The sequence below is a fragment of the Rattus norvegicus genome, chromosome 1 (genome assembly GCF_036323735.1).
Source record: "Rattus norvegicus strain BN/NHsdMcwi chromosome 1, GRCr8, whole genome shotgun sequence".
Classification (NCBI taxonomy): Eukaryota; Metazoa; Chordata; class Mammalia; order Rodentia; family Muridae; genus Rattus; species Rattus norvegicus.
In genome coordinates, this window is record NC_086019.1 from 27,143,524 (window position 1) to 27,169,433 (window position 25,910).

Consider the following 25,910-nt stretch of genomic DNA (forward strand, 5'->3'; position numbering starts at 1 on the left):
ATGTAGAGGCTAAACAATAGCAAAGGTCTTCAGAGATGAAATATTAGTTAATTTCATCATTGTACAAACATCATACTATTGGTGTACTTACGCAGACCAACCACCTCAATGCTCTCTTGAAGAAACATTCAGCAATGGCTTCATCTACTCTTTGAATGGTATTTATGTGTCATTTTAACACACGATTGCTATCTTTTCACTGGTGTGGAATGCTCCTGAAAAGCTGAAAATATACTTTGGAGTCTGTTGGCACTCAGATTGATTTTTCATTATTATATTGCAATCAGGATGACTGATTTTTAAAAATAAGTGCTCATACAATATCTACTATTTTTCTATAGTATTGGGTACCAACTAAGGCATATTCATAAAATATGTTATTAGTTTTGGCTAATACACTTTGAAGGTGCTTATAATTTCTCTATTATATTTTATTACAGACAGAAAAAATGAATTGTTTGCAAATCACCATTAATTATGATTATTTCAAAACATAAACTATTGAGATTAATTTCCTATTGTGCAACTCAGAAGAGAACTGAGTTAGAGAAGAATTCCTAACTGTGGCCGTCTTTAGAAAGCCTATAAAAACATACACAGTGCAGCTGGTCACTTTGTGGCTATTTTCCAAATGCATGTTTACAATAAAAGAAAGTAAACTTCTCCCTTCTATTGAGTTTTAAAGGGTAGAACAATTTAAAATAGAGTCTACTAGCAGCAACAGTGGAACATGTGAGGCCTTCACAAATTATTCACTCCAAAGCTCGTGGTGTCATCTTCTGCAATGTAGGTTCTCAGGTCTGAGACCATGTACCTGTTCTCTTCCCGTCCCCTTGTACTCTTCAAAGTTGAATGTGTGTCACTCTTCATTTGAAACTGGCATTGTGTCACATTGTCAATATGCAAATAAAACTTGAGGCTGTGCAATGTTTAGGAAGCTAAACGAAAATAATAATAATACTAATAGTAAAAAAATTAAGAACATGGTTAGTCAAACTTACCTGAGTAGGAGGAAGGACTTAAATAATCAAGGTGTATGAAATTAACTTTGAACTAAAATTGCAGTGAAATTCATAAGCATTATGGTCATACATGAGTTCAGTACATGAAGTGGAACAGTAAGCTAATGAGAGTTATTCTTTATACTCCTAATAGAATGCTTTGCTTCAGTATGGGAATTGCCTCATATATTGTGATTTATATATTAAGAAGACTGACCCATAATAAAGAGGTGCTGGGAAGAATCAAAAATAGGAGGACTGGATCACAATATTGACTGTATCCTTGCTAGAGTTATGACTTATGTAAATCAATGTCCTCTCTAAAGTTGCAGGTTATTTTCTAAAAATCCAAGCAGCCAATAACAGAACACTACTGAAATCAGCTCTGAAGACTGGAGCATTTCCTGTTAAAGAATCATCATGAGGTTCCAGTTCATGATCTATGAACTCGTCAATCCTAACTGAATATTAATGTCTGTTTATTCATATTAGTTTTGATTGCTTCTATTAAGCTAAAATATCAAGATAAAATCAATTATCAACATTCCTTTTGACAAACATAGTTTACTGAATATCATAATTCTTCATACAGAAAGACGTGTCTTCCTGGTAAGGAGGCACATTTCCAGTTCCAACCCCAACTCTGAATTCTTTACAGTCAAGCATTCTAAGTTATATCTTAGAGCATAGTTTCAACCACATATAGATGCATCCAGAGCAAATGTGGATATTTTACTTACCCACTTTCTACCATTTGGAAGGTTTCATCATTTTATACAGTCACCGCCTTACAATCTTACAAGTGAAGATAACAAGGCAAGAAGAGATGAAGTCAGTTGACTGAAGTTAGACAAAATGTGGGCAACAAAAGAATAACTCAGACCAGATTTTCTGCATTTATTTTTTCAGATATTCTCTGGTACATAAAGTTATATGTCATCCTAGTTACTCTCAACACTGAAAGATTTCACAGAAAATTAGACATTATGTTCTGGGAATGGCATGAATATTGTCTAATTTCAAGACCAGATGTAGGCTATGCAGATATCTTTTCTTCTTTTCTTTCTTTCTTTTTTCTTTCCTCCTTCTCCTTTTTTCTTCCTTGCTCCTCTTCCTCTCCTCTCTCTCTCTCTCTCTCCCTCTCTCTCTCTCTCTCTCTCTCTCTCTCTCTCTCTCTCTCTCTCTCTCTCTCTCTCTCCCTCTCTCTCTCAGAAATGATCCATCATTCTGTACTAGTGAATATGAACAAATTACATGATGAAATCAGGACCCACAATGTCATCTATAAAATGGCATAGTTGTACCATCCACAGCTTTTATGGTTCTGTAAGCTGTTAAAGGAGTTTTATAAGCAGGCCTTACCAATTATTTTGCTTCTTGTCTTCTTATAGAAGCATTATATTGCAAGCTAGGAAAGAGAAAGAGAAAGCATGCTCTCCAAATCATGGACATCCTTGAATAGTCAGGAATCTCCAGAAAAGTAGAATAAGTAGAAAACAGAAATGTGGATAGCTATATGATAGAAAGATGGCTGATACATAGAGGCTAGGTAGGCAAGTAGATTAATAGAGAGGCGATAGGAAAGTAGACATGAATAGATGATCACATCCCAAAAGCACAATGCTTGACTGCTCAGGAAGGCTTGTTTGCAAAAGGAAGAAGAATGGTAGTTTGACCTTAAAATTTATGAACACCAGTCAAGTTTTGTTCTGATCTATTTTTGGAAATATAGAATATGGCACTGCAGTAAACTAACATTTAAATGATTTATATAACTTCTTTAATATGTTATACAAAATGAAACAAAAATAAGTCATAAAATAATACAAAGTATCAGAAAAATATCCTATGATATTTTTCCCCGAGGAATATTTTAGTGCTTAAATCTGAAGGTGCTCCTACTTTCTTATGCCAATAGGGTACTGTTCCCACCTGTTCCAATAACAGTCTAGCTTCCAGTTCAATGCATTATTAAAATTCAAGACAGAAATTATGTGAAATTATGCAAGTTGTTGAATTTTACATGTATAAGTTTTACTCTTTTTGTTTAATAAACTCTTTAGATTTGACTTATACCTAGAAACTAGACTGTCCGTGATTTATTTCTTTTTGAAAATTTGATTATTTACACCCAAATGCTGCCCCCTCCTAATCCCCCTGAACAGATTTCCTACCACCCTCCTCCCCTTCACCACTGAGAGTCTTTCCAACCTAGTGTTCCCCTTCCCTGGAGCACCAAGTCTCTGCAGGATTAGGTGTTTCCCCTCCCACTGTTATTTACAACCTTACAACTTACAAATTCACTTCAAGCTTAATAAGCATGTAATGTTGTACGTTGCAATGTAAAATTAAACTTTTTCCTCAAGTCTTTCGGGCAATTATCCTCAATTCACTTACAGGTAGTTTCAGTCATTTCTTGATTGAATTCCCATATATAAAAAAAGAAATGTATATGTAGAATTCAGAAGTGTTTAGCTAAACAGTTATATTTAGGATCACAGAAAAATAGTTATATTTCATACTGAGAATACTCTTGTGAATTCTACAGGGTATCTCTTTAATAAATATTTTTTAGTTCTGCAAAAATAAATTCTGTCATACTCATTTAGTGGCATCTGTGTACATTTATTGAGTAGCTGGGCTCATTTAAAGATTATAGTAGCAAACAAAACAGAAAGAACCTCTTTTCTCTGGAACTTATCATTTGGGGTAACTTCCCTGGCACTAGGAATTTGGACATGTCATATACTCAAAAAACACTGTTGATTTACTCTCTAAATTTTTATCTATTTAACAGGAATTTAGAAGTAGGTTTCTAGTCTCATGGAAAACTTCATATCTCATGGTCTGTTGTGAGAGTTAAAAGGGAATCTGAGCAAATGACAAATAATCCAGAAATATGAATAGTTTGGGGGGAAGGGCTCTGTTGGAGAATGAGAGAAGATGATACAATGGAATGATGACTTTTGGAAAATACTTGCTCAAAATATTTGAAGAAGGGTATAGTTGAGTGGTGGTGATATCTAAACAGTTGGCATTTCAAATACAGCCAAGAAACCTGTGACTTCAGTCATGTCATTTTCTCTTCATTGGATGCCTCTACTAACAGAGAGTGAGTTTTAGCAACTCAGGCCAGAGATTGTTCAGAACCGGAAGAGACAGAAATGAAAGAATAACCACCCAACATGTGGCAGCATTAGAATCATGTGTGGGCAGATTAAGAGGATTCAAAAATAATACAGAGCGTTGTTCACCTCTGGGACATGGTGCTGGCAGCTCCCACAAGAAGGCAGTGAAAAACCTACATAGAAAAAAATGAGTTCAAAAAATGGTTTTATTTTTTTAAACATTTAATTATATATTTCTTTACTTACATTTCAAACATTATTCCCCCTCCCAGTTTCTTGTCCATAAGCTCCCATTCCCTTGCCTCCTCTCTCCCATACGGGTACTCTCCCTATACATCCCCCTTATTGCTCTCCCCCATATTCCCCTGCACTGGGGGTCCAACCTTAGCAGGACAAATGACTTCCCCTTCCACTGGTGCCCCAGCAAGGCTATTCTCTGCTAATATGCAGTTAAACCCCTGGGTCAGTCCTCGTATAGTCTTTCCATAGTGGTTTAGTCCCTGGAAGCTCTGGATGGTTGGTATTTGTTGTTTCTATGGGGTTACAAGCGCCTTCAACTCTTTCAATACTTTCTATAATTCACCCTAAGGGGGTTCTATTCTCAGTTCAGTGATTTGTTGCTAGCATTGACCTCTGTATTGGATGTGCTTTGGATGTGACTCTCAGGAGAGATCTATATCCAGTCCCTTTCTGTATGCATTTTTTAGCTTCATCAATCTTATGTAGTTTTGGTGGCTATATATGATATGTGTGTGTCAGGCTCTGAATGGCCAGACCCTGAGGCACTGCTCTAAACTTTGCTTCCATATCCCTCCTATGACTATTTTCCCCCTTTTAAGGAGAGGGAGCATCTGCATTTTGGTCATCCTTCTTCTTGAGCTTCCTGTGGTCTGTAGATTGCATCTTGGGTAATTTGAGCTTTTTGGCTAATATCCACTTATCAATGAGTGCATACCAAGTATGTTTTTCTGTGATTGAGTAACCTCACTCAGGATGATATTTTCTAGTTCATTCCTTTTGCCTATGAATTTCATGAAGTCATTGTTTTTGATAGCTGAGTAGGTGCTATGAACATAGTGGAGCATGTGTCTTTCTTGTACGTTGGAGCATCTTTTGGGTATATGTCCAAGAGAGGAATAGCTGGGTCTATTCCCAATAGGTAGTGTAATGTCCAATTTTCTGAGGAACTCCAGACTGATTTCAAGAGTGGTTGTACCAATTTGCAATCCCACCAACAACGGAGGAGTGTTCCCCTTTCTCCACATCCTCGCCAGCATCTGCTGTCACCTGAGTTTTTTATCTTAGCCATTCTCACTGGTGTGAGGTGGAATTTTAGGGTTGTTTTGATTTTCATTTCCCTGATGACTAAGGATGTCAAACATTTCTTTAGGTGCTTTTTGGCCATTCAATAATTCTCAGCTGAGAATGTTTTATTTAGCTCTGCACCCCATTTTTTAATAGGGCAATTTGGCTCTCTGGATTCAAACTTCTTGAGTTCTTTGTATATTTTGGATATTAGTCCTGTATCAGATGTAGAATTGGTAAAGATCTTTTCCAAATCTGTTGGTTGCCGTTTTGTCCTAATGACAGTGTCTTTTGCTTTAAAAGAGCTTTGAAGTTGGTGTTTTGTTCAGGAAATTTTCCCCAGTGCCCATGGGTTCGAGACTTTCCCCCACTTTTTCTTCTATTAGTTTGAGTGTATCTGGTTTGATGTGGAGGTCCTTGATCCACTTAGACTTAAGCTTTGTACATGGTGATAAGAATGGATCGATTTGCATTCTTCTACATGCTGAACTCCAGTTGAATCAGCACCATTTGTTGAACATGCTATCCTTCCATTGGATGGTTTTAGCTCCTTTGTCAAATATCAAGTGGCTATAGGTGTGTGGGTTCATTTCTGGATCTTCAGTTCTGTTCCACTGATCTACCTGCCTATCTCTGTACCAATACCATACAGTTTTTTGACTATTGCTCTGAAATACTGCTTGAAGTCAGGGATGGTGAATCCCCCAGAAGTTCTTTAATTGTTGAGTATAGTTTTTGCTGTCCTGAGTATTTTTGTTATTCCAAATGAATTGCAAATTGCTCTTTCTATCTCTATAAAGAACTGAGTAGGAATTTTCAAGGGGATTACATTGAATTTCTTTATTTCTTCCTTGACCAAGTTGTCATTGAGTAGAGGATTGTTCAACTTCCATGTATATGTGGGCTTTCTGTCATTATTGTTGGTATTGAAAACCAGTCTTTGTGTGTGGTGATCTGATAGGAAGCATGGAATTATTTCTATCTTCCTATATCTGTTGAGGCCTGTTTTGTGACTGATTATATGGTCAATTTTCGAGAATGTTCCATGAGGTGCTGAAAAGAAGGTCCTTTTGTTTTAGGATGGAATGTTCTATAAATATCCGTTAAATTCAATTGGATCATAACTTCTGTTAGTTTCTCTACATTTCTGTTTAATTTCTGTTTCCATTATCTGTCCAGTGATGAGAGTGGGGTATTAAAATCTCCTACTATTATCATGTGAGGTGCAATGTGTGCTTTGATCTTTAATAAGGTTTCTTTCATGAATGTAGGTGCTCTTACATTTGGAGCATAGATATTTAGGATTGAGAGTTCATCTTGGGGGATTTTTCCTTTGATGCATATGAAGTGTCCTTCCTTATCTTTTTTTTTAGTGACTCTTGTTTGAAATTCAATTTTATTTGATATTAGAATGGCAACTCCAGCTTGTTTCTTTGGGCCATTTGCTTGGAAAATTGTTTTCCAACCATTTATTCTGAGGTAGTGTCTGTCTTTGTCTCTGAGGTGTGTTTCCTGCATGCAGCAAAATCCTGGGTCCTCTTTACGTATCCAGTCTGTTAGTCTATGTCTTTTTATTGGGGAATTGAGTCCGTTGAGGTTGAGAGATATTAAAGAATAGTCGTCACTTCCTGTTATTTTCATTGTTAGAGGTGTAATTATATTTGTTTGTCTCTCTTTTGGTTTCATTGCAAGGAAATTATATTCTTCCTTTCTGTATGGTGTAGTTTCTCTCCTTATGTTGAAGTTTTCCATCTATTATTTTTTGTAGGGCTGGATTTGTAGAAAGATATTGCGTAATTTGGTTTTGTCATGGAATATCTTGGTTTCTTCATCTATGTTAAGTGAGAGTTTGGCTGGATGCAGTAACTTGGGCTGGCATTTGTGTTCTCTTAGGGTCTGTATGATATCTGTCCAGGATCTTCTCATTTTCATAGTCTCTGGTGAGAAATCTGGTGTAATTCTAATTGGTCTGACTTTATATGTTACTTGACCATTTTCCCTTACTGCTTTTAATATTCTTTCTTTGTTTTGTGCATTTGCTGTTTTAACTATTATGTGACGGGAGGAATTTCTCTTCTGGTACAATCTGTTTGAAGTTCTGTAGGCTTCTTGTATGTTTATGGGCATCTCTTTCTTCAGGTTAGGGAAGTTTTCTTCTATAATTTTGTTGAATATATTCACCAGCCCCTTAAGCTGGGAGTCTTCACTTTCTTCTATACTTATTGTCCTTAGGTTTGATCTTCTCATTGTGTCCTGGATATCCTGTATGTTTTGGGCTAGGAGCTTTTTGCATTTTACGTTATCTTTGAAAGTTGTGTCGATTTTTTTTATGGTATCTTCTGCCCCTGAGATTCTCTCTTCTATCTCTTGTATTCTGTAGGTGATATATGTGTGTACAGCTCCTTGTCTCTTTCTTTGGTTTTCTATATCAAGGGTTGTCTCCCTTTGTGCTTTCTTTATTCTTTCTATTTCCACCTGTTTGGTTGTGTTTTCCTGTAATCCTTTCTGTGTTTTTTGTGTTTCCTTCTCTAAGAACTTCTACTTGTTTACTTGTGCTTTCCTGCATTTCTCTAAGGGAGTTCTTTATGTCTTTCTTAAAGTCTTCCATCATTATCAAAAAATGTGATTTCAAATCTAAATCTTGCTTTTCTGGTGTGTTTGGATATCCAGTATTTCTTTGGTGGGAGAATTGGGCTCTGGTGATGCCATGTAGTCTTGGTTTCTGTTGGATAGTTTCCTACTCTTGCCTCTAGTCATTGGGTTCTCTCTGATGTTTGCTTGTCTTGCTGTTTCTGGGAGTGACTTGGCCCTGCTGTAGGGCTCTGTGCCAGCACTCCTGTAGAACTCTTTTCCTGTTTTCTTTCAGCCTTTCCTGAGAACAGGTGCTATGCTCTCAGCTGTGGCAGTTCCCCTGGAGACTATCTTCCAGTTCTAGGTGCTGGCAGGAATCAAATGGTCCTGCCCCTGACTGCTCGTGTAGGTCCTTGCACCCCTCGGGCACAGTTGGCACTATGGGATTCCCTCTTGGATCTGGACTGTGGGCACAGGGTATTCTCCTCTGACTTCTCAGGCATATCCACACTTCTGAGGTTCCAGCTCTCTCCTCCACAGGATTTGGGTACAAGGAGCTGTTGGGTGGGATCAGTTTGGTTCTGGTCGCAGACCAGCAGCTGTCTGTTCCTATATCCCTCTGTCCAGAGGCACTGTGCAGTTTCCTCTTGGACCAGGGATGTGGGCCAAGGAGTTCAGAGGTAGAAGTCAGGATGTCTTCACACATGGGTGGTCTGCTCCCTTTGAGTTCAAAAATTTTAAGTTTATATGTCCTCTTCTGATGTGTCTGAAGATAACTACAGTGTACTCATATACAGAAAACAAATGTTTTAAAAACCTCTAAAATGCCACTTTCTGAAGATCTCTGAAGTGTTAGAGAACAACTTGTCTCTCCAAAGTGTATCTAAATAGACAACTTTTAATATTTCTTGTTAATCATCCTATGCTTATTTTGGAAGACATATTTAGAAGCTAAAATCAGTCTTGAAACAGTTATTATTTAAATCACTTGTGAGCAAGACTGAAAGTACAGCTCTGAATGCATTAAAGGATTTGATCCTTAAAAAAAACAAAACAAAACAAAACAAAAACCCAGCCATTCGTTCATTCATAATTGATCTTCATTACACAAATGAGAGTGTCAACTTGGCCCAAGAAACTGGAAATTTCTGTTTTTATAAGTTCTGAAAAAAATTGAAATGTGTGCTATAAGTTTTAATGCCCTTTGCTAGAGGAGGGTCAGCTGACCATATTCACAGTGCTGTCAGAGACCCCAGCAGTGCTAGAAAATGGATGTGTTAATTCATGTGCCTGGCATAATTATATGACTTATTCATCAATATAATTCTAAATGTGTACATTAAAAATAATTGTGATATTGCTTTTAACATTTACATTATATTATTACTCCTTTGAAATGTTGCTCACATGAATTAACTTAGAATTTACTTAAATTACACTGTGCTTAAAGATATTACATATATATATACATATATATATACATACTTACAATATATGATAATTGCCAAATAATGTTTTTAAGAGACACAATGATATCATGATTGTGACATACTAGTTTTCAGTTGATGAGTATTTGCTGTATAATTGACAATGGCCTGACAGCATCGTCTCATTCAGTAGTAGATGCAGCTCTTGTATCATTTATGGGTTGAGATGCTGACATACCGACTAGTTTTTATTATGAGCATGTTGACATTTGAGCCATATGTTAAAAGAAATTATTTGATCAGATGCAGAATGTAATATGCCATGAGACCTTGAGATGTGAAGAAAGGAGAGTAAGGCTTGACTTTTATACATCAGAAATTGTTTTGTGGTTTTTGACTCCCATTCCACATAACAGAGGTCAGGTATACAGGGACACCTGGCAAGTTAATGATGTGCCAGTCAATGCTGATATTAAATGGCAGAATTAGAATTTCAAAACTATCTGATTTATCCTTAAAAATATTAGCTTTTTATATATTTTATTGGTTTTTTATTTTAAATGTTATTCCCCCTTCCTAGTTTCCCCTCCACCAATCCGCTAACCCCTTCCCCTCCCACGTTCTTCTTTGAGGGAGCTCTCCCACCCACTCACTGCCCTAGTACCCCTCTATACTGGGTCATGGAGACTCTACAGGACCAAGAGCCTCCCCTTCAATTGATACCAGATAAGACAGTCCTCCACTCTATTCTTTGTGCCTGCATTTCCCTAAACAACAACAGTTCTGGTTTAAGATTTTTGAGATAAGTTGGTGGTCCCATCCCTCAAACAGGGGCTGTGTCTAACCTCTGGATATGGTCTCTGCAGGTTCCCTCTACCCTTTGTTGGGAATTTCAGCTAATGTTATTACCATTGAGTCCTGGGAGCCTCTTGCTTTCCAGAAATCTGTAACTTTCTGGTGGCTAAATCCAGTTCCCATTCCCCACTGCTACACATCTCCATTCAATTTCTTGACACTCTGTATTTCTGCCTCACTTCCTCCCACACCTGATCTTGCCCTCTTTTTCCCTCCCTCCCCTCTCTCCCTCCAGGTCCCTCTGTTCCTCTACATCCCATGATTATTTTGATTCCCCTTCTAACTAGGACTTCCTTCTTGAGCTTCAGATAGTCTGTGAGTTGTATTGTGGATACTCGTTTGAATTTTTTATCCTAATAGCAATTTATCAGTGATGACATACCATATATGTTCTTTGTGACTGGGTTACCTCACTCAGGAAGATATTATCTAGTTCCATCCATTTGCCTAGGAATTTCATGAAGTCATTCTTTTTAATAGCTGAGTAGCACACTATTGTGTAAATGTACCATGTTTTCTGTATCCATTCCCTTGTTGAAGGACCTCTGGGTTCTTTCCAGCTTCTGGCTATTATAAAATAAGCCTGCTATAAACACAGTGGAACATATATCCTTGTTATATTCTGGAACATCTTTTGGGTATATGCCAAGGAGTGGTATAGTTGGGTCCTCAGGTAGTATTATATCCAATTTTCTGAGGAACCACCAAACTGATTTTAAGAGTGGTTGTACCAACCAGCTTGCAATCCAACCAACAATGGAGGAGTGTCCCTCTTTCTCCACATCCTGGCCAGGATCTGCTGTCACCTGAGTTTTCGATGTTAGCCATTCTGACTGGTATGAGTTGGAATCTCACGGTTGTTTTTATTTGCATTTCCCTGATGACTAAGTATGTTGAGTATTTCTTTAGATGCCTCTCAGCCATTTGATATTCCTCAGTTGAGAATTCTTTGTTTAGCTCTATACCCCATTTTTAGTAGGGTTATTTGATTCTCTGGAGTCTAACTTATTAGGACCTTGTATATATTGGATATTAGCTTTCTATCAGATGTTAGGTTGGTAAAGATCTTTTTCCAATCTGTAGGTTGCTGTTTTGTCCTATCAGCAGTGTCCTCTGCCTTACAGAAGCTTTTAAATATTATAAGATACCATTTGTCTGTAGGTGATCTTAGAGCATGAGTTATTGGTGTTCTATACACAAAATTTTCCCCTATGCCAAATGTTTTGAGATTCCTTCCAACTTTATCTTCCATTAGATTCAATGTATCCAGTTTTATATTTAGGTCCTTGATTCACTTAGACTTGAGGTTTGTACAAGGAGATAAGAATCAAGTAGACTTTATCCTAGGGATACAGGATTGATTCAGTATATGGAAATCCATCAAAGTAATCCACTATATAAACAAACTCAAAGAAAAAAACCACATCATCATGTCATTATATGCTGAAAAAGCATTTGACAAACATCCTTTCCTGTTAAAAGTCTTGAAAAGATAAAGAATTCAAGTCCCATACCTAACCATAATAAAAGCAATATACAGCAAACAAATCTCACATCATGGGTAGCCAACATCAAACTAAATGGAGAGAAACTTGAAGCAATCTCACTAAAATTAGTGACCAGACAATGCTGCCTACTCTCTCCCTATCTATTCAATATAGTATTCAAATTTCTTGCCAGAGCAATTATACAACAAAAGGAGGTCAAAATTGGAAAGGAAGAAGTCAAAGTATCACTCCTTGTAAATGATATGATAGTATACTTAAGTGACCCAAAAAAGTCCACCAGAGAACTCCTACAGGTAATAAACAACTTCAACAAAGTAGCTGGATATAAAATTAACTCAAACAAATCAATAACCTTCCTCTACTCAAAAGATAAATGGGCTGAGAAAGGACTTAAGGGCTTTCTGGTGGTGATGACATCCCTATGAGGGCATGTGTTTCACAAAGGATCTCCTTCATACCTCTCCAGAAGAGGAGAGGTGGAAACACAAGAAAAATCACCTGGTACAGAGCCCCAATTCCTACCTTGTGAATATGAAATGCCCAGGATACTATAAAATCACCACAGTCTTTAGCCATACACAAATGGTAGTCTTGGGTGTTGGGTGTTCCTCTGTACTCTGTCAGCCTCCAGCTGGAAAAGCAAGGCAGACAGAAGAATGCCTCTTCAGGAAAAAGCAGCATTGAAAGTCCCTGATTCTAGATGAGTGTGAACCATCCCAATAAACTAATTTTGAATTAAAAGAAGAAATGAGGGAAGTAACACTCTTCAAAAATAGTCACAAGTAATATAAAATATCTTGGTGTGACTCTAACCAAGCAAATGAAACATCTGTATGACAAGAACTTCAAATGTCTGAAGAAAGAAATCAGGACCTCAGAAGATGAAAAGATCTCCCTTGCTCATGTATCAGCAGGATTTACATAGTAAAGATGTCCATCTTACCAAAAGCAATCTACAGATTCAGTGCAATCCCCATCAAAATTCCAACTCAATTCTTCATAGAGTTAGAAAGAGCAATTTGCAAATTCATCTGCAATAACAAAAAACCCAGGACAGTGAAAACTATTCTCAACAATAAAAGAACTTCTGGAGGAATCACCATCCCTGACCTTAAGCTGTACTATGGAGCAAGAGTGATAAAAACATCATAGTATTGGAACAGATAGACAGATAGATCAGTGGAATAGAATTAAAGCCCAGAATTAAACCCCAACACCTATGGTTAACTGATCTTTGACAAAGAAGCTGAAACATCTAGTAGAAAATAGAAAAAGAAAAAAGAAAATAGAGAGCATATTCAACAAATGGGCTGACTCAAGTGGTGATCACCATGTAGAAGAAAGCAAATTGAGCCATTCTTATCTCCTTGTACAAATAATATTAGCTTTAATAGATAAATTAATATCTAAAGATATATTACCAAGATTTATGATAAAAGATTTTATGAGAAATTTATGGTAAAGCTACTTGAGATCAAACCTGAGAATTCCCAATTCCAATGGTCATATAAAAAAATGCATTCCCCACTCCATAGAGGAACTAGGGGAAGGATTGAGGATATGAAGGGGAGGATGACCCCATAAGAAGACTAGCAATTTCAATTAACTGGGACCACTGGAGATCCCAGAGACTGAGCCACATTGCACGCAACATACACAGGCTGGTCTGAGCTCTGCACATACAGAACAGAAGGCTGCCTGTTCTGGCCTTAGTGGGAGTAGATGTGCCCAACCTTGAAGGATTTGAGGCCCCAAGGAAGGGGGAGAATGGGGAGGAGCACCCTCTGGGAGGCAAAGGGAAAAGGGAAGAACTGGCACAGGTAGGAGAAGGGGACAACCTCTGGAATGTAAATAAATGAAATAATTTAAAGAAAAAAAAAAGATGTGCTCACCATTAACCTTCAGACTAATAGTAATCCTTCACATGTAGATGGTAACAGGGTTGTATTTGCCTGAAAATTATAAAGTAGAAATCTTAATTTATATAGAAGAAATCAGAAAGACCCATGGGTACTTTGTCTGACAGAGGGGATAATGAAAGATACTATAGAATATGAGCTGCAATGGATTTATTGGGATCTAGAATGGAAGCCTATATTTGTATCTTCAACACTTGTATTTCTCTCTTTCATTTGGGGGAAAATTTAAGGATTTTTGAGCATAACTGGTTAGTGATGATTAAAGCAAGAGCAGAGATCAGTTAGAAAGCAGACAAGCAGCTGAGGGATGACTACAGAAGAAATTGCTGGTGTGTGGATCTATGAATTCACATCTTCTTTTCACTATGGAATGAATTTTAAATATTCAGAAATGATAATGATAAAGATGTTTTAAATTTGTGAGATTTGGTAAGCAATGTTCTCAAAGTAGCATTACAGACAAAGGCTATGTGAACACAGTTCCATTGGCCATAGTTGTATGTTTCTCGCAATATCACTACCCTGAGGCAGGTCAGCATTTCTAATTATGCAAACTTCTGAGAGGGTTTCAGACAGGTCAGTGGATCTCAAAGCTCATTCACAATAACACCCACCTCTGGGATTTTAAAAACACCTCACTCATCTCTCATGAGAAGTGGATTTAATTAGGTAAGTTAGATTCAGACAATAATTTTGGTTTTTCATCTTCAATAGCCAGTACATTTTATTATGCAGGTCGGGTTGGAAACCATTGTAATAGATAAATGTTTTTCAGCATTCATTGGTCTAGAACACAGAACCAATAGTTCCATTAAACATTGACCAAAATACTTAGTAATGACAAAAAAACTGGGGATGTATTTTTTATTCGTAAAGTCTTGTTTGTGACTTGATGTAGTGACAAAAGAAGAGAATTACTTACCATGCTATGAATCAGTCCTTGGCTGCAGTACTCAATATTCTTGTGCATAATAGAATATTCTAATTTGTTTTTCTGTATCTACCTTACAAGAATGTCTACGTATATTCCTCTTTATTTAAATATGAAATAAAACATAAAAGTTAAATTTTTCTCTTAGCATACAGTATATTACTGAAGCACACAAATGTGAAAATGTTCAAAACAAAGCAAGTTATCAATTCCAATCAGAATAAAAAGAATAGATAATACATAGAGTCTCAGTTTTTCCATATACTTTCTTGAATGTTAATACCAGTTTCCTGTGTTTTGTGACAATATTTACTTTCAATAGTTATTTGTATTTCTTATAAACTGAATTAGTACACATTTTAGTGTTGCTAAAATTATACTTGAAAATATATAAGTGGGTTTGTCTGGTACGTTTCACATTATTATAATTATTTGAGCCATTGACCCATTATTTTTTATATTTTACTCTAAAGTATTTTATTTTAGAACACTACAGTAAATGTGTCCATTTTGCTGCCAGTGTTGTAAGAGGTAATAATATTATCTCATTAGTAAAACTAATGCTCACAAATCGCTTTTATCCTGTCTCCCAAAAATATTTCTGAGGAGTATAGAATATAAGAGTGAAATTATTGAGATGAACTCTGCCTCAGTTTTGTGTCATTGGGACGAAACACCCAGGCAAAAATCACTTAAGGGATATTAACTGATTAGTCGTCTTGGTTAGAGAAATTGGAATCTACCCTTGTAGGAAGGGAATGGGAGTATAGCTCATAGCAAGTAAGGAGAGAGGGAGCGGGCAAAAGCAAGAAAGAAGAACAGAGAGAGAGAGAGAGGAAGGGGCATTCACTACGGGAGTAAGCTATCTCCTTCTTCTGCATGTGTTTCATGAAGGCACCCAGGCCAATGTGCTTCAGCCTACACTTAGGGCAACTACTGTCCCCTTTATTAGTTTTCCCAGGAAGTACCATTACAAACATATCTGTAAGCATTTCTAGGTGCTTCTCGATCTTATGCTAATACACATTAGCCACTGCCTTGTACATACTATTACAAGATAGTGACAAATCTTCCTAAATTTACTGGACAAATCTTTACTTTTATGAACAGTCTGTAAGCACTATTGGTGTTCTTTAACAGACATCTGCCAAGAGTGATTCACTAGAAAAACAAGTGAAGCAGTGATAACTTTCTAAACGACATTTGTTAACACCGCCTCTCTCGTGTAGTGATCCCCTTGTCAGTGGTTATTTGGGTGCACAGAAGTGGAACTCAGTGCTGGAGACAGGCCATGCAGCATACACCATGGAAGATGCTGACTCTCTGCTCATTTCTACGAAACATTTCTCTAGCCCTTTCTCTCTGTCATAGTTCACTAGTTCTTTTGTAAAGCTTTTCCACCGTGCCAGTTTATGTGAGTCTGTATTTACAACCTCCCGTTTAGTAACAGTGTTGGAAATGTCCTTTATTCTCGACTATCACATACCTTCATTGTTCTAATGATCCTTATCATTTTTTGGTTTAGATTTCTCTTGTTTTATTTTCTATTTTTCCAAATTTTCATTTTGAATCCATGTTGGTTCTGTAGCTGTAATTGATTTTTTTCTACCCTGAAGCTGCCTCTTCTCTCTCTTGAAGATGTTTTTTCATAAGCAAAATTTCTTAAATTTTAATGCAGCTAGACCGAACAGATTTTACTTTTGGTTAAAGTATCGTATCCTGTTCAAAAAGTGATACTTTATCTAAAAATAAGTACTATCTTACACTACTATGTAATAAGTATTCTGGCAAAATTTTCTGGGGGTATTTATAAATACCTAAAGGTTTGTACGATTGTTTTTTCTTAAAATGTCTACTAATACCCAGTGCAGAGAGGTGGGACATTACTAATCATCCTATAAATACAGGATAAAAACACAGGCACACAAACATAACCTCACATCCAAATATGAATATAACAGGAAGCAATAATCACTATTCCTTAATATCTCTCAACATCAATGGTCTCAACTCCCCAATAAAAAGACATAGATTAATAAACTGGATATGCAATGAGGACTCAGCATTCTGCTGCCTACAGGAAACACACCCCAGAGACAAAGACAGACAATACCTCAGAATGAAAGGCTGGAAAACAACTTTCCAAGCAAATGGTCGGAAGAAGCAAGCTGGAGTAGCTATTCTAATATCAAATAAAATCAATTTTCAACTAAAAGTCATCAAAAAAGATAAGGAAGGACATTTCATATTCATCAAAGGAAAAATCCACCAAGATGAACTCTCAATCCTAAATATCTATTCTCCAAATACAAGGGCACCTACATACGTAAAAGAAACCTTACTAAAGCTCAAAACACACATTGCACCTCACACAATAATAGTAGGAGATTTCAACACCCCACTCTCATCAATGGACAGATCATGGAAACAGATATTAAACAGAGACGTAGACAGACTAAGAAAAGTCATGAGCCAAATGGGCTTAACAGATATTTATAGAACACTCTATCCTAAAACAAAAGGATATACATTCTTCTCAGCTCCTCATTGTACGTTCTCCAAAATTGACCATCTGAAGTGACAGAAAGCAACTTATTTATTCACCTACAGTGCCAGTCAGTGCCATTCAGTGCCAGTCAGTGCCAGTACCCTAAAGTGAAATGCTGCAAGGGCATCTCTTAAGGAGTTGGTGCAGTGTAGCTGTGCACTTGAATGTGTGTATAATACGGCTTCATGATAACCTCTTAAGGTTTCTTGCTTGAGGATCTGCAATGATTTTGACTCTCTCACTTCTAGTGTTGCTCATTTGAATCATTTTTAATTAAAAATAATGATTAGCATGGCTTAAAAGTTCTATTATTGATCTCTAAGAGAACTTGCTGTAGGAAAGAAGTGATTTCTAATTTTCACTGATAGTAACGTTTACTTTGGGTTTAGCAGCTTCTTTAGCAAATTTCTTGTAGTAGAAAGTAATTTCTCATTCTGCCCTTAAAATACCTTGAAGACACACATTAGATTTTCTGTTGTAGCTTCCCTTGTTTTTAAAGCTCTGTTGAATGCTTTGCTTTAAGACTCATATTTCTAAGAAGACAGACATATTTTTCCTAATGTTCATAGGGAAGTGCTTTAAGTGTTCCTAGAAGCAATATATAAGCAAACATTAGGAAACCATGAAAATTAGAGAGGCAAACAACTCCTTTCTCTACATAATGCCACGCCATCACTGGTGATAATTGTATAATAACTGCTGATAATTATACAAATTTTTGGTTCGTTTCATGAACTTCAAAACAATAACCAATTTTCCAGGTTATACTAAGAGAAAAGTGTCTCTTTGCCTCAATTATATGTTCAATTTACCAAACTGAAATATATATACATATATATATAGATAGATAGATATAGATATAGATATAGATATAGATATAGATATAGATATAGATATAGATATAGATATAGATATAGATATAGATATAGATATAGATATAGATATAGATATAGATATAGATAGATATATTAGCAAATGATGGGAGTGATCCTGAAAAGCTCATAGGGGTCATAATCTTCATATCCCCTGAGCAATGAAGAGGAAATATTCACACCTCAGCCCCTACGGCAATTGACACATGACTTATAGGAACAAGACATTCTCCTCTACCTGCAAGAATGAAGCCAGTAGACACTTGATGAGAACCAAATTCCTACCCTCAGCAGTCACAAGCATCTGTAACATCTCTAGACATCAAGAGAGGCTAAAAAGAGGAAGTGTGCTTTGTTCCCACTCAATAACCATGACACAATGCCATGATTGTTTCAGTGGTGTGACGTCAGAAGTGACCTGCATAGAAACAGCTCAGAACCCTGTAGCATACTACCCAATGGCTGTGCTGTCAAGCAAATATCACTTGCTATATTTAGCGTTTGAAACATGTCTCAGACTAAATCAAAAGTCAGTGAGCATACATCAGAGCTGAGATGGGGAAATGATAACATTATCTATGTCGGCTTTTAAAACGAGCTTCAGTATGGATGCTCAAGCAATGAAAAACATGGCCAGAAAATGTTGAATATCACAGCAAAAACATGGTAGACTTAAAGGGGACTGAAGTTTGAATGCATAGTTTATGGGCACAAAATCAGAGTAAAGAAAACAGATTGATCAGTGAACATGAATTTAAATACTAGAAATTATCCTGTCTGAGCAGTATAAACAGACTTTACTTGAGATGACACCCAGCAATCCAAGGTTGTTCTTACAACATGGTACACCCTACCATTTAAATATGTGCACCTATTCATAGAACAGGAAAAATATGAGCATGTTATTATATGGTTAGTCTTGGATATAATATGTAACACATTAGAAATATTCTTTAGTTCCTGCCAGTATCAACTTCTGTTTTTTCTATGTTCAGAAAGGAAAAGATATTCTTGCCTTTGTGTCCAAGATAATGAGGTGCCCTAATTCTCAGAATTTCCCCTAACAATGTGTTCTTGCAACACTAACCATTGATGTGAACTTGGCATTTTATCTCATTTTCTCTGAGGCTGTAATAATGGATTACTTGATTTGAGTCTCTTGCCCACCTTTAATCTTTTGCATACGGGAACAATTCCTGTAATGTACGGTCCATATCAAAGATGTTCTGAAGGTGCTTTACATCTTACATGCTCTGCAAAGTTCTGCTGCAGCGCTTTTCCTTTTAACTAGTGGTTTTCTCTGAAATCAGAATTCACTATTTGACTCACTGCTCCCTAGTCTGTGACTAACATGATCTCTGCCCTTTTCGCTGTTATCATCTTAGACAAACTAGCCCAAAGTTAATGAGATTCTGCCCCTAAACTCCTCAGAAATAACTAGACCTCATGAAGGATTGCAGCAGATTTTCATTTACTGCCCTTTCACAGTTTCTCGCTGTTCCTCCATTCTATTCTTCTCTATTCTTCCTGGTTTCTTCCCATACCAGCCTTCCCCCAAGTCTGCATTATTGGTAAAATCACTAATTTTTTCTTTATTTTATTGGCCATTTTTTATTTACATTTCACATGCTATTCCCTTTCCCAGTTTCCCATCCCTAAGTTCCTCATCCCATTTCCCCTTCCCCTTCTCCAAAGAGGGTGTTCTTGCCCCCACCCCAACCACCCACCCCTTCCCTCCTCCCTGCCCTGGCATTCCCCTGCACTGGCAGGACCAAGGGTTTCTCCTCCCATTGGTGCCCACAAGACCATCCTCCGCTACATATGCAGCTGGAGCCTTGAGTATGTCCATTCATATACTCTTTGGGTTTAGTCCCTGGGAGCTCTGTTTGGTTGGTATTATTGTTCGTATGGGATTACAAGTGAGATTTAAGTCCATGCTGAGTGAAATAATGACTGAAAACTCCTCTCTAATCACTGACTGCCAGTGGCTTACTACTCTTAATCAGTTTCTTCAATGGAAATTTCTTAAAATTCTGGTAAAACCTGAACATAGTTTGCTAAGAGGCATTGCACATTTCAGTTTAACGGGATAGTTAAAATGTTATTAACAAAACTTATGGAATTCAAATTTTCATGCCACCTAAATGCAAGTGCATTTGTTCTTTCTGTGTGGTCTAGATTAATCTATGGGACCATTCAGGAACCAGCAGGTTCTTGACTCTGAAATCAGCCCCGTTTTAGGAACTGTCATAAAGTGATGTTTTATCATAAACGCTTTTCAACATTCCTGATGTGTTCCTGCCTGAAGTATTTCCCAGGACTATGAATAATTCTATGTCATAATTAGTTAGCTCCTAGAAATCCCTATCATATGAAAACCAAGGGAAATTACCTTAATTATGATCTCTCTGTATTTCTATAATCTGTAGTTGCAGAAATGTTACATATTGACTTGTCAGCAAAAGGTCTCCCCCCGCCAACCCACCCTTTTCCATGATGGTTCTGGAATATGGCTATCTGAATTTACTGTTCATTCAGAGCAGACTGACAGGACTAACTGAAACTGATTTTTTAAAAAAACTACTTTTTAGGGGTTGGGGATTTAGCTCAGTGGTAGAGCGCTTGCCTAAGAAGCGCAAGGCCCTAGGTTCGGTCCACAGCTCCGAAAAAAAAAAGAACAAAAAAAAAAAAACTACTTTTTAAATGAAATCTCATGCTAGTTTTGTGAGCATTAATACATTATGAGGGAATCCCTTTTACTGGGACAATTGAAGAAGAGAAGTGTTTCTTTTCTCTTGCCCTTAGACTCTGTTTGGTTGCCTAGAAACGCAGTCTTTTAGAGGCATTTACCCATCAAAGTGCAGTTAAGGTAACACATTTGATTTTCAGACAGAGATAGTTAGAAAGGTGAGAGAATATTGAAAGAGTGAAGGGAGGTTTTGAAAAAAATGAGGGAGTTTTGTTTGTTTCTTTACATGTATGTAGAACCTAAAATTATTCATCTTATCTATGTACAAATACTTAAGAATGAGTTCAGTGTAGCAAAGGACTTAGTAAAGCACTATAAGGGGTTTCATTTTTAGAATAATAAAAACTCACAGTCTTCTCAGCAGTAAAAATCCTTGTTAAAGGAGCCATGCGCAAAGCTCATTATCTGCACAGTAAAACAATTAACAATTGACTATGTGCCAAGCACGTTCCCTTGAAGGGTTCAGCATTACCCCAGATTGCTTCAGATTGTCCAACTACATTCTTAAGGCAATTGCTTTGTGAGATTCCAACAAAGATACCTGGACTTGGTCCACTGATGAGGACATGTTTGGCTATGGACTACTTGTACTGTTTTTGTTTTTTTTTTTTTTTCTGCATTTGTCTTTTTTGTTCCTCTGTCACTTTCCTAATGGGATAGAAATGCTAATAAAATGCTGTGAGGATAAAAATACTAAGCAACAAGTCCCTCTGCTGAGATTTCCCAATAGATGAACAACAAGAACAATAATAATCTCTTCAATAAATATTTCATAGCATACCTGTGTAGCATTGTTTCCGTATTTAGCAGGGAATCGCTTTTAAATGCAGCCAAATGGCCACATTTTAACTACCTCTGTCAAAACATAAAAAGCCATAGTCTTTCTTCCTTGGCCCTATTAGCTTTGAAAATGTACAATGAGTGGTTCCTTTCCCTTGGCATTCTTTCTAGCAAGCAAAAGTTTTCCCACTTACTCCAAGTACTGTGTTTCCACTCATGACTCTATCTCCTAGAATGGGAAACCAAAACAATGACCAAAAGAATATTAAGTTAGATACTAATACAAGCCTTTTCTTTGATGGTTACGCACTCACATGAGTGTGTACTAACTAATATGTGTTTATTAACAATTATAACTGAGGCATGTGAAGTCTTTTACTATGAAAGAACTCATTTGCTGCTACTTAGATGTCATCTGTGTGCAAAAGGTGCTGTCAACTGCATTCCTTTGTAGTGAACCTAAATTTTCACCTTGCTGACAACAGTGACTTTGATAAGGATGTAACTGTACCTGAGTTTCTATTTCCTTTGGCCTAATAGTACAAACTGGTGGGGCCAGTCACTTGTGATTCCGTGTTGTAATGCATGACAGGGTAAGAGTTTATTGTGGGCCAAGTTATATCCCATGTTATATACTGTCATTTACCATCACTCATATAAAATTCATTCCTTAGATCCTAAATCAGATATATTGATCAATATATCCTGCCCAGGTTATGAAACTCTGAAGACAGTTTTCAAGTTGCAGAGATGAAATATGTAGATCAAAGTATTACATGCTACAGTAGTCAACCTGGATTGCTTATTCCTTGGTGCTAACTATGAGCTCTGATTAACTTAATGCCTGGTATACAATAGTAGAGGAAGAAAAAGCATTTACCCCTCCCCTTTTGCTGAGTTCTGTGATTATGGTCTACAAACTGCACTAACCAGAGACATATTAAAATAGCATATACCTGTTACATCTTTCTAATATGTTTATTTTTATGTGAAGAAGAAACCCATATAGAAAAGAAATTAAGAAGAGACTAGATTTGGTGGTGGCCATACCATTTTTAATTCATTTTTTACTTTCAAACTTATAATTACAACACCAGACTATTTCAAATAAAGGGTAATACACTACTGAGATGTGAGGAAAGACAGGAAGGGGGCTGGGAATCAAACAAGGTTAGTTGGCAAAAGTGACCAGAATATAGATAGGTGTAAGTAACGAAAGATGAGGGTTATTGCATTTAATTAGCCTGTATGGATTTGCCTTTAATCAATTCACTGTTTCCAAGTTTAGAATATTTTCTTCTTTGTGGTACATGGTAAATATTTTTCTCATGGTAAATTGATATTCTAATTATTTTCAGGAAGAAAGGCAGACATCAAAGAGATTTTCATGCATCTAATGATTTTTTTTGTTGCTTTCTATTAAAAATAATTGCGTTACTAAAGTAGAATATCTTAGATGAAAATATTCTGGTATTTTTTAAACATAAATTGTTTTAAATAAATGAACTATAGGAGACACTAAAGCAAAAGGAAAATAATATAGCTTGTATAACAAAAAGACAGATTTCTTTGTGATTGATATATTTATTAAACCAAGTCAAGTGTTCCATAATATTAATAAATATCATGCAAACATTGATATGATATATTAAGTATTTAGTTTACTTATTGTTTTTATTCTTCAGACTGACTAACTAGTGCTTTTCAAATAATGGCAGCTGAATAGAACATAGTAATGATTACTTTCTTCAGTGGCCCTTAAACTCTTTCACTAAATTAGAAATGTTAAACATTTTTAATATTGTTAGGGGCCAAAACAAAGATACTATTGAAAGTTAGAGTATATTTCTACAGAACTATTGAACTTTTAAAAAAATATGTCAGCATCTTTACATATGTCTCCCAACATACCCGGCCAATATTGGCTTGTTTGCTAATGAGTTCTGCTACTGTCTCCAACATATTACCATGTCTTGCTCAGAAAACAAGTGTTTTTACTTTCACTTGGTCTTTGTTTTGAGTTTAGAAGAAATATTACCACAATCAAGTTTTTGGCTTGGTGGCTTGTTTGTATATGACTAGGGAGTGAATGTATTTATAGATTTGGCTTTTCCTACAAATGAAAACCAAAACCAAAACAATGACAGAAGAAAAAAGAAGAAAATACCCAGTAAGAACATTTCCCTGCTGCCTGCATCAACAGTGTTTTCATTGAATTGTTCTCTGCAGGGCTGGAATCCGAGAAGCCATGATGTAGCCAAGCTAAGCAAACTTGTTTGTCTTCTAAGGTTCAGTGATAATCACTGTGAGGTTCTGACCTGACCTACAGATAATACATTTGGGGGTCTTCCAGGATTTTCTATAAGTTCCTTTGGATCCTATTATCAATGGTTGAATAAGTTCTGAAATGTTCAACATCATGACAGAAAAGAAAATCGTTTTCAAAATGATAAAGAATCCCTGAGGCATGAATGAACACACACACACACACACACACACACACCACACTTCTTCAAACTAGCAAAGAAAAAAAGATCATTGCGTCAAAATCTATACCTTTGAATCTGTTTCAAATACTTCCTCTGTTAGGATTAAATCAATTACCAACTGCCAACTGCACACCTGTACTTTCTGTTACTGTATTAAAAACTGAGGTTTCTGCCTATTGATGTCACATATATTAAATAAAATGGTCCTATATTGAGTGGAATACTGCAATGCTTATTAGATGATAACTACTGAAGAAAAACAAAACATGCTGATCTTTAGCAGTGAAGTGTGATGGACACATCTAATGGTTTGGAGATAAAGACTAGTAAGGGGTAAGCTCCGGTAAGCAAGGTGAGTTGGGGTGATTCATAAACTTTTATGGGACATAGGGTCCTTAATATTAAGTACGTGTATTTATACCTGTATATAATGCTTTCTATAAAGAATATATTTAAGCACCTAGAAATAACTAGTGGCTCAAATTTATTGCTATATTATAATGTCAAAAAATCTGAACTTGGCTGCATTGTGAATGTGTTGCACAATGTGTGAGAACTTGATCAATCACCATTCTGAATACTCACTCATACATTAGGGCAAATACAAAGGGGTCTAAAGTAGTAGCATGCTCTCTTCTGCCTTATAAGGACACATAGTCCACACATGGTAACAGCAGGGTGCCATCTTGGAAAGAGGAAATATTCTTTAATGAACACCAAATCTGCTGCCACCTTACCTTTGTTTCTTACATGACATAATGTATCTGTAGGAGAAAATTAAGTTTTCATTTCAGGGTAGTTAGCAACTAGAGATAGCTTCTGTGTTAGCGATGAGGCCTTATGACCATGATTCTCAGTCCTGCAACCCCATCTTGCAGAGAACCCTGCAGGAACTGTAAATGCTACCACAGGCTTTTCTGACTTCAGATGTGTAATTCCTGATGTGTTTCCAAGGCTACTTTTTCTTGGTGTCCTCCATCCCTACTAGACCTTAAAGCATTTCCAAACCCTCTTCTAAAAGGTTCCCTAAACCCTGACAGGAGGTATTCGACTAAGGTCTCTCTCTCTCTTTCTCTCTCTCTCTCTCTCTCTCTCTCTCTCTCTCTCTCTCTCTCTCTCTCTCTCTCTCAAACTTACCTGGCTCTGGGTCTCTGCAATTTATTCCCATCTCCTGAAGAAGGAAGTTTCTCTAACGATGGCTGAGTAAGGCGTAAGGCACTGAGAATAAGTATTGAAGAATGCCATCAGGAGACATTTTATTGCTGTGTTCTTCTAGCAGAAAGGTAGAATTTTGGTTTCCCTTAGATCTCTGACCTGTCTGGCTTCAGGTTGTTGGCCACCAGGGCAGTGTTATAGATGAGTTGAATCACATGTTTTAGGTCTTAAATCGAATTAAACAGTGGTTGGTTATGCCCATAAACTCAGTGCTACTATTGTCCTAGTACATCTTGAAAGAAGGTCATCACTATTGATAGATGGATTTGTAGCTTGATGATACTTACCTTTCTTCTATGGTAATGTACAAAGTGCCTTCCAAATACCATGAAAACTAGTCCACAGAGGTGAAAGCTCTACATAGGCACCTGCCCCAACTTCTCTCTGTTCAAAGAGTGGTACAGATGTCTTCAGCAATAGAGATTTGCCTTGCCTTCAGTTAGCAACCCATAATCCCATGAGACCCCTTTACCCAACAACTCAATTATACGTACTCAGTACTGGAAGCTTCATTTGGTGACAATGGATGTCCAGTTGGAGCACTGTCTCCTCTGTTACTTGAGGATTTGATTTGTATCACTTTCATGCATGTATACATTTCAGGAAGCTTCT

The 25,910-nt window shown here is 36.8% G+C and overlaps 2 protein-coding genes across 6 annotated transcripts in view; both read left to right on the forward strand.

The window, feature by feature from the left end:
• LOC108349071 (40S ribosomal protein S27-like) overlaps positions 1-14,854 on the forward strand; it is a 53,444-nt gene extending 38,590 nt beyond the window's left edge. Inside the window, exon 1 of the mRNA XM_063276520.1 lies at positions 1-14,854. This exon is cut by the window's left edge and continues 38,590 nt beyond it. Coding sequence (XP_063132590.1) covers positions 12,225-12,479 — 255 coding nt within the window. The 5' untranslated portion in view covers positions 1-12,224 and the 3' untranslated portion in view covers positions 12,480-14,854.
• The window catches only part of Nkain2 (sodium/potassium transporting ATPase interacting 2), a 1,207,754-nt gene that overhangs the window by 655,143 nt on the left and 526,701 nt on the right, over positions 1-25,910 (forward strand). The gene's annotated exons all lie outside the window — the stretch shown is intronic.